The sequence below is a fragment of the Anolis carolinensis genome, unplaced genomic scaffold (assembly GCF_035594765.1).
Source record: "Anolis carolinensis isolate JA03-04 unplaced genomic scaffold, rAnoCar3.1.pri scaffold_9, whole genome shotgun sequence".
Lineage (NCBI taxonomy): Eukaryota > Metazoa > Chordata > Lepidosauria > Squamata > Dactyloidae > Anolis > Anolis carolinensis.
The window spans coordinates 15339375-15354852 of NW_026943820.1; the positions used below are offsets into that span (position 1 = coordinate 15339375).

The following is a 15478-nucleotide window of genomic DNA, read 5'->3' on the forward strand; positions in this document are numbered from 1 at the left end:
AGTAGGAGCTCTACAGTGTGCAGCAGGCCAAGTGAGCTTTTCTGCCTCCCTCTCCAATATTCTCTTTTATTTCCCCCATTTTGAGTCAATCTCTATCAAATATTTTGTTGGCACTGACTTAATTTAGGATTACCTCAAGAGAGGGTGGAAGGAAGGTGGTAAGTATTATTTTCATTATGTGCAATATTTTGTAGGTATAAAACTAATACAGGGTAATACACTATTTCTTGATTGGATATATCTTTTTACCAATTTGGACTTGTTAGGGCCTTTCTTCAGGCATTAGATTATGATTATTTAAAAGAAGGGGGGTATTTTCTTGCCTAGTTTTCTGTCCAGTGTTTTTGGAGGGGTGCAAATAATAAGGGTGCCATGCTCTTTCTTAATTTGGTGTTACTTTGTATCCCTATGAGATATAAATCCATAATTTGGTTTTGTTGGGCCCTCTCTTCAGCTGTGTTCCCATGTGCTTCCCTCCCTTTGCAGTACAAGGCTCTTTTGGGTCTGTAGAGGTTTGTGGCGGCTTTTCCCTCTTTGATACTCAAATAATGCTTACTCTTTTGTCTTTTCTGCAATACATATCGATATTTTACTTGTTTTTTGTCTTTTCAAGCTGTTTTCTGTAAGCATGCTCCATTTTTTCCCCATATTGTTCAACATTTTTGAGCTACCTTCTTTCTTTTTTAAAAATAAATTAAACTGAACTGAAAAGCGCTGGATGATTCATCCCTGCCGTTCTTTTCTTTCAGGTTTCTATTCAGGCCTCTCTTGACCTTTGTAGGCCAACATGCCCAGCGAAAGGTGAGTTGATCTGCATGTCTCCTTGCAAGGCCTATAGCAGTGGGAAGCGGTAGGCCTGCAGTTCCCTAAAAATGTATGCCATGATTTCACAATAATTTACTAATGATTAAAGATATGCAAATTAGCCAATTGTGTGTTATAAACATAAATGAATAATAAAGATAATAAAGACTAAAGATCTTGGTTTCTTTGCAGTGATCACCAGGATAAAAGTGCTGCTATTCATGAAGGAGGGGCTCCTGACTTTGCTGTTAGATCCCGCAAACGAAAAGCTGATGTTGTAATAGTAAGTGCATATTGTTGTTAGAGTGCAACCCAAAAAGTAATTATATTGGTATAAATGTGAACCATTTCTAATAGAAAGATCGGCCTTGTGAGGCCTCCAGCACACAGACAATTCCTCATGAACTGATTCAATCAGTGGGGTGCGTGGATGCAGCCTTCAAAGGGTGCGGCCTACAATTCCTGAACAACATGTGCTTTGGTTGCTTCTGCTTTGCTCTTTCTACACATGGAAGTAACCAAACAAATCACAAGTATATGACCTACAGTTTGGCATTTGCTTTCAGGAGGGCATTGTAGCATGAACATAGGCACTATCTATTATTCCCTCAAATACTCTATAAAACTGAAATAGCTGGTGTGTAGGTGGCAGCTTGAGTCTGTATATGCCTTCAAGTAACTTGCCAATCTTAGGCAAGAAATCTTCAGAGGTGAGTTTACCAGAACCTATCCCTGAAATAATAGCCTACAATACTTTGTATTCATTGGCATTCTCCCATCTAAGTACCAACTAAGAATTCCAAGGTTAAGTCTACCATTATTCCGTCCATATCAAGAGTATGTGAAGTGTGACACTGAGACTATGGGTGCATTTACACTGTAGAATTAATGCAGTTTAACACCAACTCAATGCGGTGGAATCTTGTGAGTTGTAATCTGATAAGGCACTGGCAGAGAAGGCTGAAAATCTTGTAAACCTACATCTCCCAGGATTCCATTGCATTGAGCCATGGCAGTCACACATAAATATGTTGGATATGAAGATTTCAAGCTTTTAGAACTTCAAATGTCACCACAGGCACCTTAAATTCAGACCAGAAACATATGGGCAACAATCCCATTGCAGGTCAAAACATACACATTAAGGATAAAATTTCTTGCTGATAAAGAGATTTTTTTTCCAACTCTAATGGAGTGAAATACTTGACTTTTCTTTTACTGATCAGTTAACAACTTTTTTGGTACAATAAAAGCCCAATCGCACTGGTAATTTTGAAAGTAATTACCTTTATAATTTTCATTGGACGATTACATTTATTCTAATACATTCAGAACTTGAATGTATGTTTGGTGCCACATAAATAAAAAGTTGCAGTGTGCATTGAGTAGATCACCAGTATTATCCATATTTGCTTTAATCTTGGCAACAAGTGAAACCTGATTTTGTATGACTATGTTCCTAGATTTCTATAGCAAATATCAGTTGAATAAATCTCCCCAGAACTGATGCAGCTTCATATCTCATTGCTACATCCAAAACAAAATGGCTAATATAGAGCATAGTGATCCTATTAGTAATGGCTTGTCTGTGTAAATGTTGCATGTTATGTGAACAAATGCTTGCAGGACTACTTTAGGAGCTTAAAAACTATTGAAAGTATGTGGCAACATTAGAATTACTGTTTTGTCTGTTCAGATTGTTCCAGGCTTTAAATCTGAATTCCTTATTTCCTTGTAGTTTTTACCAGATCCAGATGAAGATGTTGCTGGAATACAAATGATGAAGAAGAAGCAGAATGAATGTCAGGTAATTGCCTTCACTCTGGAGATACTACTGAAAAGAGAAATAGCATTAGAGGGAGAGTGGAAGGAAAGCAGGAAAGCACCCCTCCTCATGTCATGGCAACTTAAGTCCAGCTTTGGACACAATAGTTTATCCGCTTTTGAAATAGTTTGCTATGTCAGTCCCTGAATTGTCTGATTAAGATGTCACCTGTCTGCTAAACCAGTGGGTTTAAGTCAAAATTTGTAAAATTCACAGCATCCTTGAGGAATCTTGCCTGCATAACTACTTGCCATTGAAAATGGGGGCTGGGGTGCTATAAGGAAACATTTAGGGCTGCATGGAACATTATTTTTCTTGAGAATCTCTGCACAACAATCTAATTCAGGTGATGCTTGAAAATGTATTATACAAATAATAATTTTTGTATCCCACCTCCATCTCCCCCAAGGGACTCGGGGTGGCTCACATGGGGACAAGCCAAACAACACAAGTTAAAACACAGAACAATCAATTAAAAACATTACCACTACATCAAACAATAAAACACATCAACAGAATTAAAAGCAGGACAATAATAATAATAACTAACATTCAGAGGGCAAAAATTTATAGAACTCTGGATACGACTCCTAGGAGGTAACATATAATGTTTATTTATACCCTGCCTTAGTCCCAAAGGAGACTCACAGCTTCCTTTTACATTGTTTAGTTGTTCAAACTTGAGAAATCATGTTCACGAAATGTTGCTTTATTTTTCCTTTTTTTTTTTTAGAACATAGGCTAATTCCAAAATGCACTACATCTTACTAAACACAGCAGCTGGAGGTCTGGAGGCCAGTGCTGCTGTAGCAGATGGGCTTTGTTTGTTGTGAATTCTGTTTGCTGCAGTTTGCTTACTACAGTTGTCGGACAGACTGTTAAATGTTTGTTTTCTGGGCTCTCCCCATGAGGATCTTTCCTCTTTGTGTACTCCTAAAGAAATGCTGATTTTAAGTCATTGAAAATGTGTATTGAAAATAAGTCTACTGGACTGTTCTACTACTCGGAGCTAGGTTGCAGCTTCCGCCTTTGAGCAGAGCCAAATTTGCCACAGTGTTGGCTGTGCTGTAAACCCCGGCTTTGCCGTACTTACTGGCATTGTGTTGTGTCCAAAATGGCAGCCTTCTGTCTGAATTGCAGAACATGGTATACTGTGTGTTGATTGTTCACATGATTTACATAGCATTAACATGTGGATAAAATGTAGATAGCCACGCTGTTATGACAGAAATTTCTGAAGCACATGTTGTGTGATGCATGAACATTAAATGCATTGGCCTTGCAGCTCTTCCTCAAATAAAACCGACATCACAGCATCTGTCACTATATGAAGACAGTGCCTTGTTATAACCCTGTATTCTGGTTATTTTATAAGCTTCTGAAGGCTGTATTTTGATAGCCCAGCAGCAGCTCTGCAGTCAATGATATGGCATTCCACGAACTACTCCCATTATGTGCCTTCAGCTACGTAAAGGTCCCAAGATTAGAAAAGCAAGAGTAGCATAAGAATAGCATTGCTCAGTTATAAAATAAAATACAAGCCTTTGCATGGCTTGTCTTGTGTTGTGCTTCTCTTCCGGGTTTATTGTTTCAATACATAAATAGAGATGGCAGATGTTCATCAAGATCTTTTGGGGGGGGGGGCACAGGTTTTGTGCCCCTGGCTTATGGCACATTGCCATGGGCAGAAAGGATTTTGAATGCTCACAGACTTCATAATTCAAATTAAAAGAATGCTTCATGATTTATTATTCCTGGACTGTTTGAGAATTTGAAGCAGTATAAGAATTGTGACTTCCTGTTGGCAAAGGTCTGCTGTGATATCAAAAGAGATTGGTTATGTGCATAAAGATAGAACAAAAAAGCAAAAGAAGGGGGCTAGAAGCAATATACTGTTTTAGTATTCTTTGTAATCCAGTGTCCCTCAAGCATTCATGTTATTTGTTTCACATTTAATCCCAGTTCACTCATCACTCCCCTCCATGGTAACTTTGAATGATGTAGTTGTAACAGCACACTTTTGAGCTGTTCGCACATAATGTAAACCCTAGGTAAGTGTGTGGTTGTTGGTGTAAGGGCCTGGTGGAACAAATAGCATCATAGCACATAAGGTTTTTATTGTGACTAATCACTGGCTTTTCATTATTAAAAGCTCTAAGGAGTTAATAGAAGAAGTCTCCATGCAGAAAATGTACTACATAACTAAAGTACATATAATGCATGTGTAACAGAGGAAGAACTCTAAAGCTCAGAAATACATTTTACCATTGACATCTGTTGATATTTATGCTGCATTTTGTACCACTGCTGTATACAGCTTAAAGATCCTTTAATGCTTGATTTTTTTGGACTTTACTCCTTTCCTTGCAGGTTGTAGCTAAGTCAATGCATTTTTTTTTGCTTGGGGTGGTAGCTTTGTCTGAGCATACTTTTCCAAAGCAAACCATTTAAGAACGCAAAGAATAATACGTGTGTCAAATAGCAGTTAACATGTATCATTTTGTGGGTAGAGATACCCTGAAACAGCCAAATTCATACACTGTGTCTTAAGTTGTAACAGTCCTTAACAATAACACCAGCAAAGCTATCCAGCATTTTTTGTCTCTCTCTATTCATGATCAGAGGAAAACAAGATAACTGAGACTTCCATCTGTTTCCTTCCCACCTGAAGTTTTAATCCCTCTGTTTCTTGGTTTCTGCTATCAAGGATATCACTGTCAGGTGGAAAATAAACAGATGGGGTTCTAAAATGGAAAGCCTTCCTTCCTTCATGCAGAATATCTTTCCGTTTGGCACAATAAATGCAGTGTTACAAGTGCTCTTTTAAGAAGACCGCTTGCTGATTTGGTGGTTATTTGTCTCTTCCTTTGCAGGTACAATGACTGTTTTGTTAAAGAAAACACATAAAACATAGAGTACCACAGTTAAGCTCAATGAGTAAAATAATTTTATTGCATGAAACAACTCTTTTAACTTCTTCTGTGTTGCATGGAGGATTAAGCAACACCATTAAAATTGTGAAGCTTAACATACTTTCATTTTTCATTCAGCAGCCATCTTCGAATCTGCCCCATACACTGATCCCAACACCAGACAAAGAAGAGCTGAGGAGCCCCAAATTCTCTTCCATTCACAAAAGCCTTACTGCAGCTAGAGATTCACCATTGCCTGTTTTGGGGTAATTCTGCTCCCAATTCATTCTCTCCTGGTTTTTACATATACCTCTAACTTATCTTTTAAATACTTAATTTTTAACCTAGTTCCCCATCCTTTCTTCTTCTTTTAAGCTGGGGAAATAGAGATGAAGTATGGAAAAACATGATCAAAAAAGAGCAGACGTATGTGAGAGACAAGCTATATATGCAACGGCACCCACTCTTACAACCAAAAATGCGGGTCATTCTTCTAGACTGGCTAATGGAGGTGAGATTATTTTGCCATTTAAAATATACATTAATATGTCACGATTGTCTGCCATGAGGAATTTCAAGGGTGAGGGCAAGCTCCAAAATAACTTCTTTAATGTGAGGGACCAGACACTTTATTTGTTCTTACCTTTCAGGGGTTTAAGAACCCCTGGCCCAAAGAACAGAAGTTTTCTTTGGAAAATGTTTGCGGCATATAAAGTTTGCCTTGTGATTGTTAATGTGCTTTACTAGTGTCTGAAGTTGACTTTATCATGAAACAAGGGGTGCCTGGGGAATTAAGCTGAGACCAGATGTCTCTTATTCACATGCCCCATTCCTACCAGAAGGCAGTTCCTATCTAGTACAGTTGGCTCAGAATACTAAAATGTTTGCCAGACTAAGGAGCAACTGTTTGCCACAACTGTAGCACTTTAGTAGTATCTTCAAAATGGATTCTGGCTAAATAGCTTTCTCTCTTGCAAAGACTGCTTGCTAAAGCATGCTTAGCATATGAATCTTAGAGCAATTAACACTTAAAAAAACAAACAAACTAAAAACACTCATTGTCTGTTGCAAAGATTTATAGGAAAACAAAAGGGTTCAGGGAGTGAGGGCTGCCATTGTGCTAGATCCAGTACTAAGCTGGATGTTCACAAAGGCACCGTAGTGATAGTATTTTTAGTTGATGATTGCGTTTGGGCGTAGTGAAGATTGGCTTAGCATATCTAAGATACCTCTTGCCTTAGGCATTTGCAAAGGTGCAAATCATGCCAGTCAGGCCCTTGTGCTTTGGGTTCTTAGCCTCTGCCAGGGTGACAGAAGTAAAGTAGAACAAATCACCAGGCATGGGGATTTGAATTTTAAAAGCCATTTTAAGTGTATTTGTTGCATTTTAATTCTGTTTTTGCCACAGTTACTATTCAATTGTTGTTTTTTAATTTTCATATTTCACTTTTAAAACTTGTCTGGTGTGGGATTGTTAGCCGTCTTGAGTCCCCTTGGGGAGAAAGGTAGGGTATAAATAAATTTAGCAATAATAATTGGGTTGTTGTGCATGTATGGCCATGTTCTAGAAAAAATGCCTCTGGAACATGGCCATACAGCATGGAAAATTCACAACCCAGTGATTCAGGCCATGAAAGCCTTCAACAACACAATAATAATTTGTTGTTCTCATGTATCTGAAACCTGGCCGTGCTGCCTGGGCGATTCTGGATGCCCAAAGAATGAAAGTTTTCTGGTTATGGTGTTCAGAAATGTTTATAAAACAGTTGTAGGAAAGGGTTATTTCAAAAATGTTTTCAGAAATACAGCTGCAGTTCCCAGCACTCCTTATATTGGGTGGCTAGGGCCAATGGGAACTGTAACCACTTCAAGTCTCCTTGTGGGGAGAAAAAATGGGATATAAATAAATAAAATAGTCCAATAATATCTGGGTGGTATTTACTTCCTTGATTCTGTGGTGATGTTAACTACAGAGGCTTTCCCACTATATTCTCCTACAGAATGTGGTCTGAACATGAAATGCGTTACCTGGGACAGGCAAATACCTCTAAAGCAAATGGCCTCCATTTGTAATAACGATTCATGAAAGCTTCATGATAATCAGCAAAGAGATGGAGATTTGGATTTGCACTACTCAGAAGAGAGATCTTTTAGGGTACAAAAACTAGTTGGGCCAAGAATTAAAGACATGTCTCAATTGTCCCATAAAAGTGCATTCCCAATGTAGTATTCTAAGCCCAAAATAGCCAAATATATTTTTGGACTGCAGGTCTAAATGTTCCTGTCCTTGCGAGAAGTGATGGAACCCAGCAATATCCAGTGGCTCAGTTAGTCCACCATTGCCCCTAAAGCAGGCATGGGCAAACTTGGCTCTCCAAAACACATGAAGTTTGCCCATGCCTGCCCTAAAGTGTGATGCTAAGAAAGAATACTGCCTTGAGATTTTGTGATGGAAGATAGAATAGAAGTGTTTTAAGACCCATTTCTTTTTTATTTACTGCAGGTGTGTGAAGTCTACAAACTTCACAGGGAGACATTTTATTTGGCACAAGATTTCTTTGACCGGTACATGGCAACGCATCAGAATGTTGTAAAGACACTTCTACAACTAATTGGCATTTCATCCTTATTTATAGCTGCAAAACGTGAGGTACAGTGAGTCTTGCCCTATTGTGTTAAACCCATTTTGTAGGGAATCATTTCTGCTGATTATTGGAGGACTCCGTTCCAACTAAAAATGCTTGCAATAATATTAATGTAAAACAAATGCTGTTAGACATGTCTACAACAAGCCAGATAGCTGTGTGGATTGGACATGAGAAATACTGCTTCAGTTAGATAAAGCATGTCTTTTCCCATCATATCTTTTTCACTAGTAGCCTAGAAATGAGTAGTCTTTGAGACCCTTCCAGTTTTGAGTAACAGCAAACCATGTAAGTGTTCCATATGATAGATATTTCAAACTGATCCCATTTTAAAGTTGTGATTTATGCTGCATTTGAGTCCTTGATGAAGGCAGTGGAAACAAATGAAAATGGATCCGAAAGCTACAGGAAAAGAACAATTTTAAGTGGAGGCTCTGTTATGTGCATAAGAGACTGCGATCCTTGATAATTTGAGTTACTAACAACAACACTTCAATTGCATGATATTTATAGCAATGCTGTGGCCCTAAGTTATCAGAACTATATCAGGATGGCCTTCTTACTCCAAAATGTAGACATTGTGAGTTGTTAGTTCCTGAAACTGTCTAACTTAGCCGCTTAATACAATTAGAAGAAAGAACAAAACCAAAGGGGACAAATGTGGTGATGTCTTCTGTGTTTTAGGAGATCTATCCTCCGAAACTGTGTCAGTTTGCATACGTTACAGATGGAGCTTGCACAGAAGAAGAAATTCTTAATATGGAACTCCTCATAATGAAGGTGAGCTGTGACTCTGTTTTGTAAGGCTGAAAAGGGGGTCACAATGTGGCCGGCGGTGTTCTCCTTTTAGTCTCACCCACCTTCAAAACTGAGGTGCACATTGCAGTCAATGGCACATTATGATTGAGTAAATACGGTATCTGTCCATGAGAGTTTACTTCCCTTTGCATTCTTTGCACAGAGGAGGAGAAAGATTGCTTTAAAAAATTAATTGTTTTAAAATAAATTTATGGTTTACTATCAATAAAGGTTTGACTTGAATACATATTTAGTATATCTGGGTTTAAGTATAAATTTCTCAGACAAAACGACATCACAAGTTGAAAAAGTTTCAGAAGCCCTGATTTAGAGAAAGTCTTCATTCTTAACATACCACAGTCATTTGCAGGTAAACTTAATAATATGCTGAGGTGGTTCTAACAAAATAAACACAATCTTTTTCAAGGCCCTCGACTGGCATTTGAGCCCCCTCACCGTTGTGTCCTGGCTCAACATATACTTGCAAATCGCATATCTAAATGAGATCTACGAGATGCTGCTTCCGCATTATCCACAGCAGATATTTGTGCAAATAGCCATGGTAAGGATTCTGTGTTTATGATTATTTCCTCTCATTCTTAAGAATGGTATTCTGTTAAACTATGTTGTTGCTTTGTAGCTTTTGGATCTCTGTGTCCTGGATATTGGCTGTCTGGGATATACATATAGCGTTCTAGCTGCTTCTGCTTTATATCATTTTTCCTCTTGTGAGCTGATGCAGAGGGTTTCAGGTAAGCAGTGTTTTCTTTTTTTAAAAAAAAACCTTAGTAATTCTAGGATAAATGAAGCTTTTTTAAAAAAACGGGTTTTTATGATCTTCTAGGTTATGAATTTTCTGACATAGAGGACTGTGTGAAATGGATGGTTCCCTTTGCTATGGTTATCAAGGAAGTCGGAAGCACAACGATGAAGCAGTTCAGAGGAGTTCCTGCAGAAGATCTGCACAATATACAGACGCACATAAACACTTTTGATTTGCTGGTAAGCTTCACACTGAGTGATAATTACATTGTAAATCTTGTTTTTGTAGAGTTTGAGATCATTTTTGTGTGTGCATAAGGAGAGGGAAATATGGTAAAGCATATTTTGAATGTCTCAATTTACTGTTCCCTTGAAATATCCCTGTATAACCATGTTTCTACTTTATAACACTCTTCTATGTCAGAAAAACTATAGTAGAAGTTTGTCCTTATCTTTGAAGTTAAAATGTGATAAATGCACCCCTTTCTTTCTTGAAATTGGTCAAGGATTGCTCCTTGATCAACATTGTCCATTTCATCTAACTCATATATCTTGAAAAGCCAATCTTCCTGCATCGAAATAGCTGAGTCTTTCCATTTCTGGGTGATACTTTCTAATGGTTGGTGCAGCTCTAGTATGTTGGTATCAGGCTGTGTGAAATTGGACCGGTCCTGCGATTGGGGAACACCTGTGCACTTCAATGAACACTCGATCCTTCATTTTTGGTTTCTTTTTCTTCTAGGACAAAGTTGAATCCAAACAGGCCTCTTTGGCTGAGAAGAGCAGGCATTCCCCTTTGCCCCCTGGAATCCTCACCCCTCCTCAGAGTAGTAAGAAATTGCCTCAGTTGTGACTGAGGTCTCTTGGCTTAAAGTGCCTTCTTAGTTATTTCTCCACCACAAAATGCTGCCAGTGATTGACTGAACGTCTATGAAATTCTACAATGGAAACTGTTTTTGTTTTATTTTTATGGAAGAAATGTATATCATGGAGACTATTTTTATGGGATGCTTATTTTTAAATGAACTGCTTGAGTACACCAGCCACCCCAAACAACAGGCATTTGCTTGGATCGCTGCTAAGGAGGGTGATACTCAATGTGTTGATTCTCAGAAGGGAGAAGGGCTTGTGCCCTTGGCTCTTCTGGACCACTTTGGATATTCTACTTTGCTGCGGGAGATGAACCTCTTCTTAGTTTACAACTTGACCTTTTTTTAAAAAAACACTTCGTATGAATGCTCTTACATGTCTTTAATTTTTGAATAAAGTGCTTTTTGTGTGTAGTCTCATGCATAGCTTTTTAAACTATATGATTGTGAAAAGATTGGCAACAGAAATAGGTTTCTGAATGCCATCTAGTGGCTGTTTTTTGCTCTGTACAGAAATGTGTTAGCATCAACGTGGATTCTTTACAGTGGACTCTGCAGTAAATGCTTCAACTACACCAACAAAAAGAAAATCAGCCTATTTAGCAGTCCTTGCAAATGCTGATCCCCTATTGTAAATGGTTGATTTTTATACTTATTTGATATACCTGCATCTTTGGGAAACATTTATCAGGTGGAAAGGGGTTGTGATTAAAGGAAGCTCTGCTTTGGTGTGTTATTGATAACTTCAGAAGGTGCACAGTGGCAGCAGCATAATTCTTTCCCAAGAACAGTTGAATCACATTTTTAACAAACATTACAACATCATCCAGGCTATATTTTTACCTGTTAACGACACAAGTTGCTCCTGACACAAAAAAAACCCCTGCTTACAGCTAAGAGTAGCTTATGCCTATAATTTGGCTCAAGGTTGTGATATCAGCGGAATCCTCATCCTTCCACTTTGGATGGAGGCCCACACAGGTCCTTCTAGGAAGTCATAACTAAAGATTTAAGGTCTAAAAGAATAAATAATGGACCACTTTGAATATTCTATTTTCCATATTGTAGAACACACTTTGTGTTAACACAAAGCCAGAACCTGAATCTGAAAGGAGTTTACCAAACCGTCAGCCGCCGTTGGCTTTATGAGATGCATTTGAGAACTTTTGTAATACTCAGCAGTGTTCTTGGATATACTCCTTTCCCAGACAGGTTAATGCAAGAAATACATATGTTTTCCCCAATTCGGGCAGTTGTCTTAAATGAGGCTGTTTGTGTTTACAACTCCCAAAAGGCAGTTGTAAATTGGACAGTAATTGAATGAGTGTAAATGTCAACTTCATCAGTGCAAAGTTGACAACTTGATCGTTTTATTACCAATAGGAAGCTAAAGATATAGAAGGTTGGCATATTATTTTCAAATTCACATAAAGCCCCATTTTCCTTAAAGCAAAAAAGAATGCTGCTGTTATTTATTATAGGATGGGAGGTTTATGCATGCTTTCTTGACTTGAGATGATCACATGGTATTAAATCAGCAGCTGGTGCTTCAGAAAGACATGCATCCCTCCCCTTTAAGATGCCTCTTACATTTTATGGAGCAACTAGCTGTGCCCGGCCACGTGTTGCTGTGGCGAAGTATGGTGGTATGGGAAATAAAGTATTGAGGAATTGGTGGTAGTTAAGGTAAAGGGTAAACCTTTTCCCCTGACATTAAGTCCAGTCATATCTGATTCTGGGGGTTGGTGCTCATCTTATTTCTAAGCCGAAGAACCGGCATTGTCCTTAGACTCCTCCAAGGTCATGTGGGATGACTGCATGGAGCGGTGTTACCTTCCCACCGGAGCAGTACCTCACATTTGCATGTTTTTGAACTTCTGGGTTGGCAGAAGCTGGGGCTAACAGTGGGGGCTCTCTCCACTCCCCCAATTCAGACCTGCAGCCTTTTGGTTCAGCAGTTCAGCGCTTTAACACGCGCCATCAGGGGATATTATTTCCTAAAGGTGGTGAATATACAATATTTCTGATTGTTTTTTTTGGGTTTTTTTTTGTCTGTTGAAGGCAAGTATGAATGCCGCAGTTAGGAAAAATGATTAGGATGTAATGGCCTTGCAGATTTAAAACCTGGCTGTTTCCTCCCTGAGTGAATTTTTTGTTGGGAGGTGTTAGCTGGCCCTGATTGTTTCCTGTCTGGAATTCCCTTGTTTTCAGAGTGGTGGTCTTTGTGATATTTTATGTGCTTCTACTGTCTGTGGCCCTGAGAAAACAGGATTTGCCAGACTTTGATGATGGGAATACTTTGTTGGGAGGTGTTAGCTGGCCCTGATCGTTTCCTGTGTAGAATTCCCGTTTTCAGAGTGTTGTTCTTTATTTAGTGTTCTGATTTTAGAGATTGTATTGTTCTGTTTTATTATACCACATTAATTTTTATATATTCTGATTTTAGTGTTTTTGAATACTTGGAGCCAGATTGTATTCATTTTCACAGTTGACCACAACACAATAATAATAATAATAGTAATGATAGTAATAATAATGACTTTGGTAATACACTGCTTCACTCCCTTCTCAGCTTCCTTTCTGGAAGAATCCTTTCTTGGGAGGTGTTAGCTGGCCCTGATTGTTTCCTTTGTGGAATTTCCAATTTCCCTGCTTTCAGACTGTTGGTCTTTATTTACTGTCCTGGTTTTAGAGATTATATTGTTCTGCATTATTCTATCCCAATAATTATTTCATATTAAAGCAGAATCTCACTTATCCAACATTTGCTTATACAATGTTCTGGATTATCCAACGCAGTCTGCCTTTTCATAATCAATGTTTTTGTAGTCAGTGTAGTCACTGGATTATTTGAGGCCCCTTCTTCACAGCTGTATAAAATGCATACTGAAGTGGATTATATGGTAGTGTGGAGTCAAGATAATCCAGTGCAAAGCAGATAATATAAGATTATAAATGGGTTATATAGCTGTGTGGAAGGGCCTTGAGTGTACACTGCCATATAATCCAGTGCAAATTAGATAATCTGTGGAAGAGGCCTAAGTGAGGCCTAAGTCTGCCTGTCCCCTAACTGAACCCTGGCTGTCCCTTTGCTGAGTTGGTTGCTAGGAAACCAAGTGGGCAGAGATTAGCCCTCTAAACTGGCAGCAATTGGATAAAAACATTAGGACTTTATTTTTCTTCTGTTTTTTGTTGTATCAACCTAGAGGCGTGGATGATGGGTTGTGTTGTCAAATTTCGAGGTTGGGAGGCCTGTAGTTTTGTTTTGTCCGGTGCCCTGATTCCATCACTCTCTCTCTCTCTCATATATATATATATATATATATATATATATATATATATGTGTGTGTGTGTGTGTGTGTGTGTGTGTATATATAAGATAAGAGTCAATTTTGTCTCTTCTGCTCAGAGGGCAGCCTCCTCACCTTAAGCTTCACCCATGTCTAGACTTAGTTACTATCTGCAATAATACGCAAGACCAACCTTCCCACTGGTTAAGCTGTTTTCCCCCTCAATTATGTCAGCCGGTGCAATGCGGGTAGATATGTTAAAATTAAAACATTGGAATATTTGAAAATCAAGCAAATGAAGCTTCCTATGAGCCCCATGAGTGACTCTAGCTCTTGAATCTTCCCAATCAGTACCTGAAGTCAATGACCTCATCCAGAATAGGTTATAGCTCTGTATTTTTAGACTACAGTTCCAGTAATCCTTCGCCATGTTTTCCCCCTACAAAAGTGACACCATATTTTCCTTTTTTCCTGGAAACTTGCTTTGGATCTTGGAAGTCTGTGGACCACCACTTTGAATAGCACTGCCTAATGGTTAGTGAAGGAAATCAGCAGCTAAAGCATCCTTGAAAAGATGGTGATCCAAACTAAAAACACAACCAAAAAAACTACCATCCCTAAGGCAACTCATTCTGTCATGCCTGTCTTTCTCATATTCAGTCAAAATCTCTTGTCATTTTAATCCACTGGTACAGGTCCTACCCTTTGGAGACAACAAGCTTTCTCCATATTCATAACTAGAAAGTGTTTTAATCCTCTTTATGTTCCACCATCGGCATTGGATCAGCATTTCCCAGATAGATGAATGGCCAGAAACCAGCAGAACCACCATACATGTGTGAATTATAGAGAGCTCCCCTTTTCTTAAATATATGATTTAAAATGACTCGGCTATTACTGCATGTAATCCGCTTTCAGTAATGCTTAGGCCTTCCTCCTGGGTGTAGACAAGATGTAACATTTTGGGCAATGCTTGGTTATCAAATATTTGCAGTGATTGTAATGTGAGCAGGTTTGGTTTATGAGTGATGGGCCATGCAATGCAGATGTGCTCTCAGCAAAACCTCTTTCCTTGGGCAGGTATTGCCCAGGGTTAATTAAACTGGGTTGGTTACTAAGGATTAGTCAACTTTAACCCTGTTTCTGAGCTAATGTAATCCCCAAGTAAGCTATTCTTAACCTCACATAAAAGTAGCCACATTGTAAATTCAGTGCCAGAGATCTCTTGTATCCTAATCAAAACTCAAAGGGCCTCAATATTATGTTTCTGATACATAAGCAATATGTTCATATAATTTTTAATATAATTATATATAACATAATGGCATGGAATCATGGGATTTGGAAAGGCACGAGAAAAGACTGTAGAGCTCCCATAATGCCATAGCATTGAGCCATGGAAGTTAAAAGTGTCAAACTGCATTCATTTGACTGTGTGGATGAACCCTTAGAGCAGAAATTCTCAACCTGGGGTCCCCATATGTTTTTGGCCTACAACTTCCAGAAATCCCAGCCAGTTGACCAGCTATTAGGATTTCTGGGAGTTGAAGGCAAAAAACATCTGGGGACCCCC

At 38.6% G+C, this 15478-nt stretch overlaps 1 protein-coding gene across 3 annotated transcripts in view; it reads left to right on the forward strand.

Annotated features, from left to right (window-relative positions):
- Positions 1-11029, forward strand: part of ccne1 (cyclin E1) — a 12127-nt gene extending 1098 nt beyond the window's left edge. For 2 of the 3 annotated variants that reach the window (XM_008117789.3, XM_016996279.2), the window contains exons 2-12: positions 750-801; positions 997-1087; positions 2543-2611; positions 5680-5807; positions 5917-6052; positions 8045-8191; positions 8871-8966; positions 9412-9546; positions 9625-9736; positions 9829-9986; positions 10489-11029. In XM_008117789.3, the coding sequence (XP_008115996.1) occupies positions 788-801; positions 997-1087; positions 2543-2611; positions 5680-5807; positions 5917-6052; positions 8045-8191; positions 8871-8966; positions 9412-9546; positions 9625-9736; positions 9829-9986; positions 10489-10599 (1197 nt within the window). In that variant the 5' untranslated portion in view covers positions 750-787 and the 3' untranslated portion in view covers positions 10600-11029. The remainder of the gene's footprint in view (positions 1-749; positions 802-996; positions 1088-2542; positions 2612-5679; positions 5808-5916; positions 6053-8044; positions 8192-8870; positions 8967-9411; positions 9547-9624; positions 9737-9828; positions 9987-10488) is intronic. The other variant, XM_003225433.4, reaches the window with a different exon arrangement.
- Positions 11030-15478: the final 4449 nt, after the last annotated feature.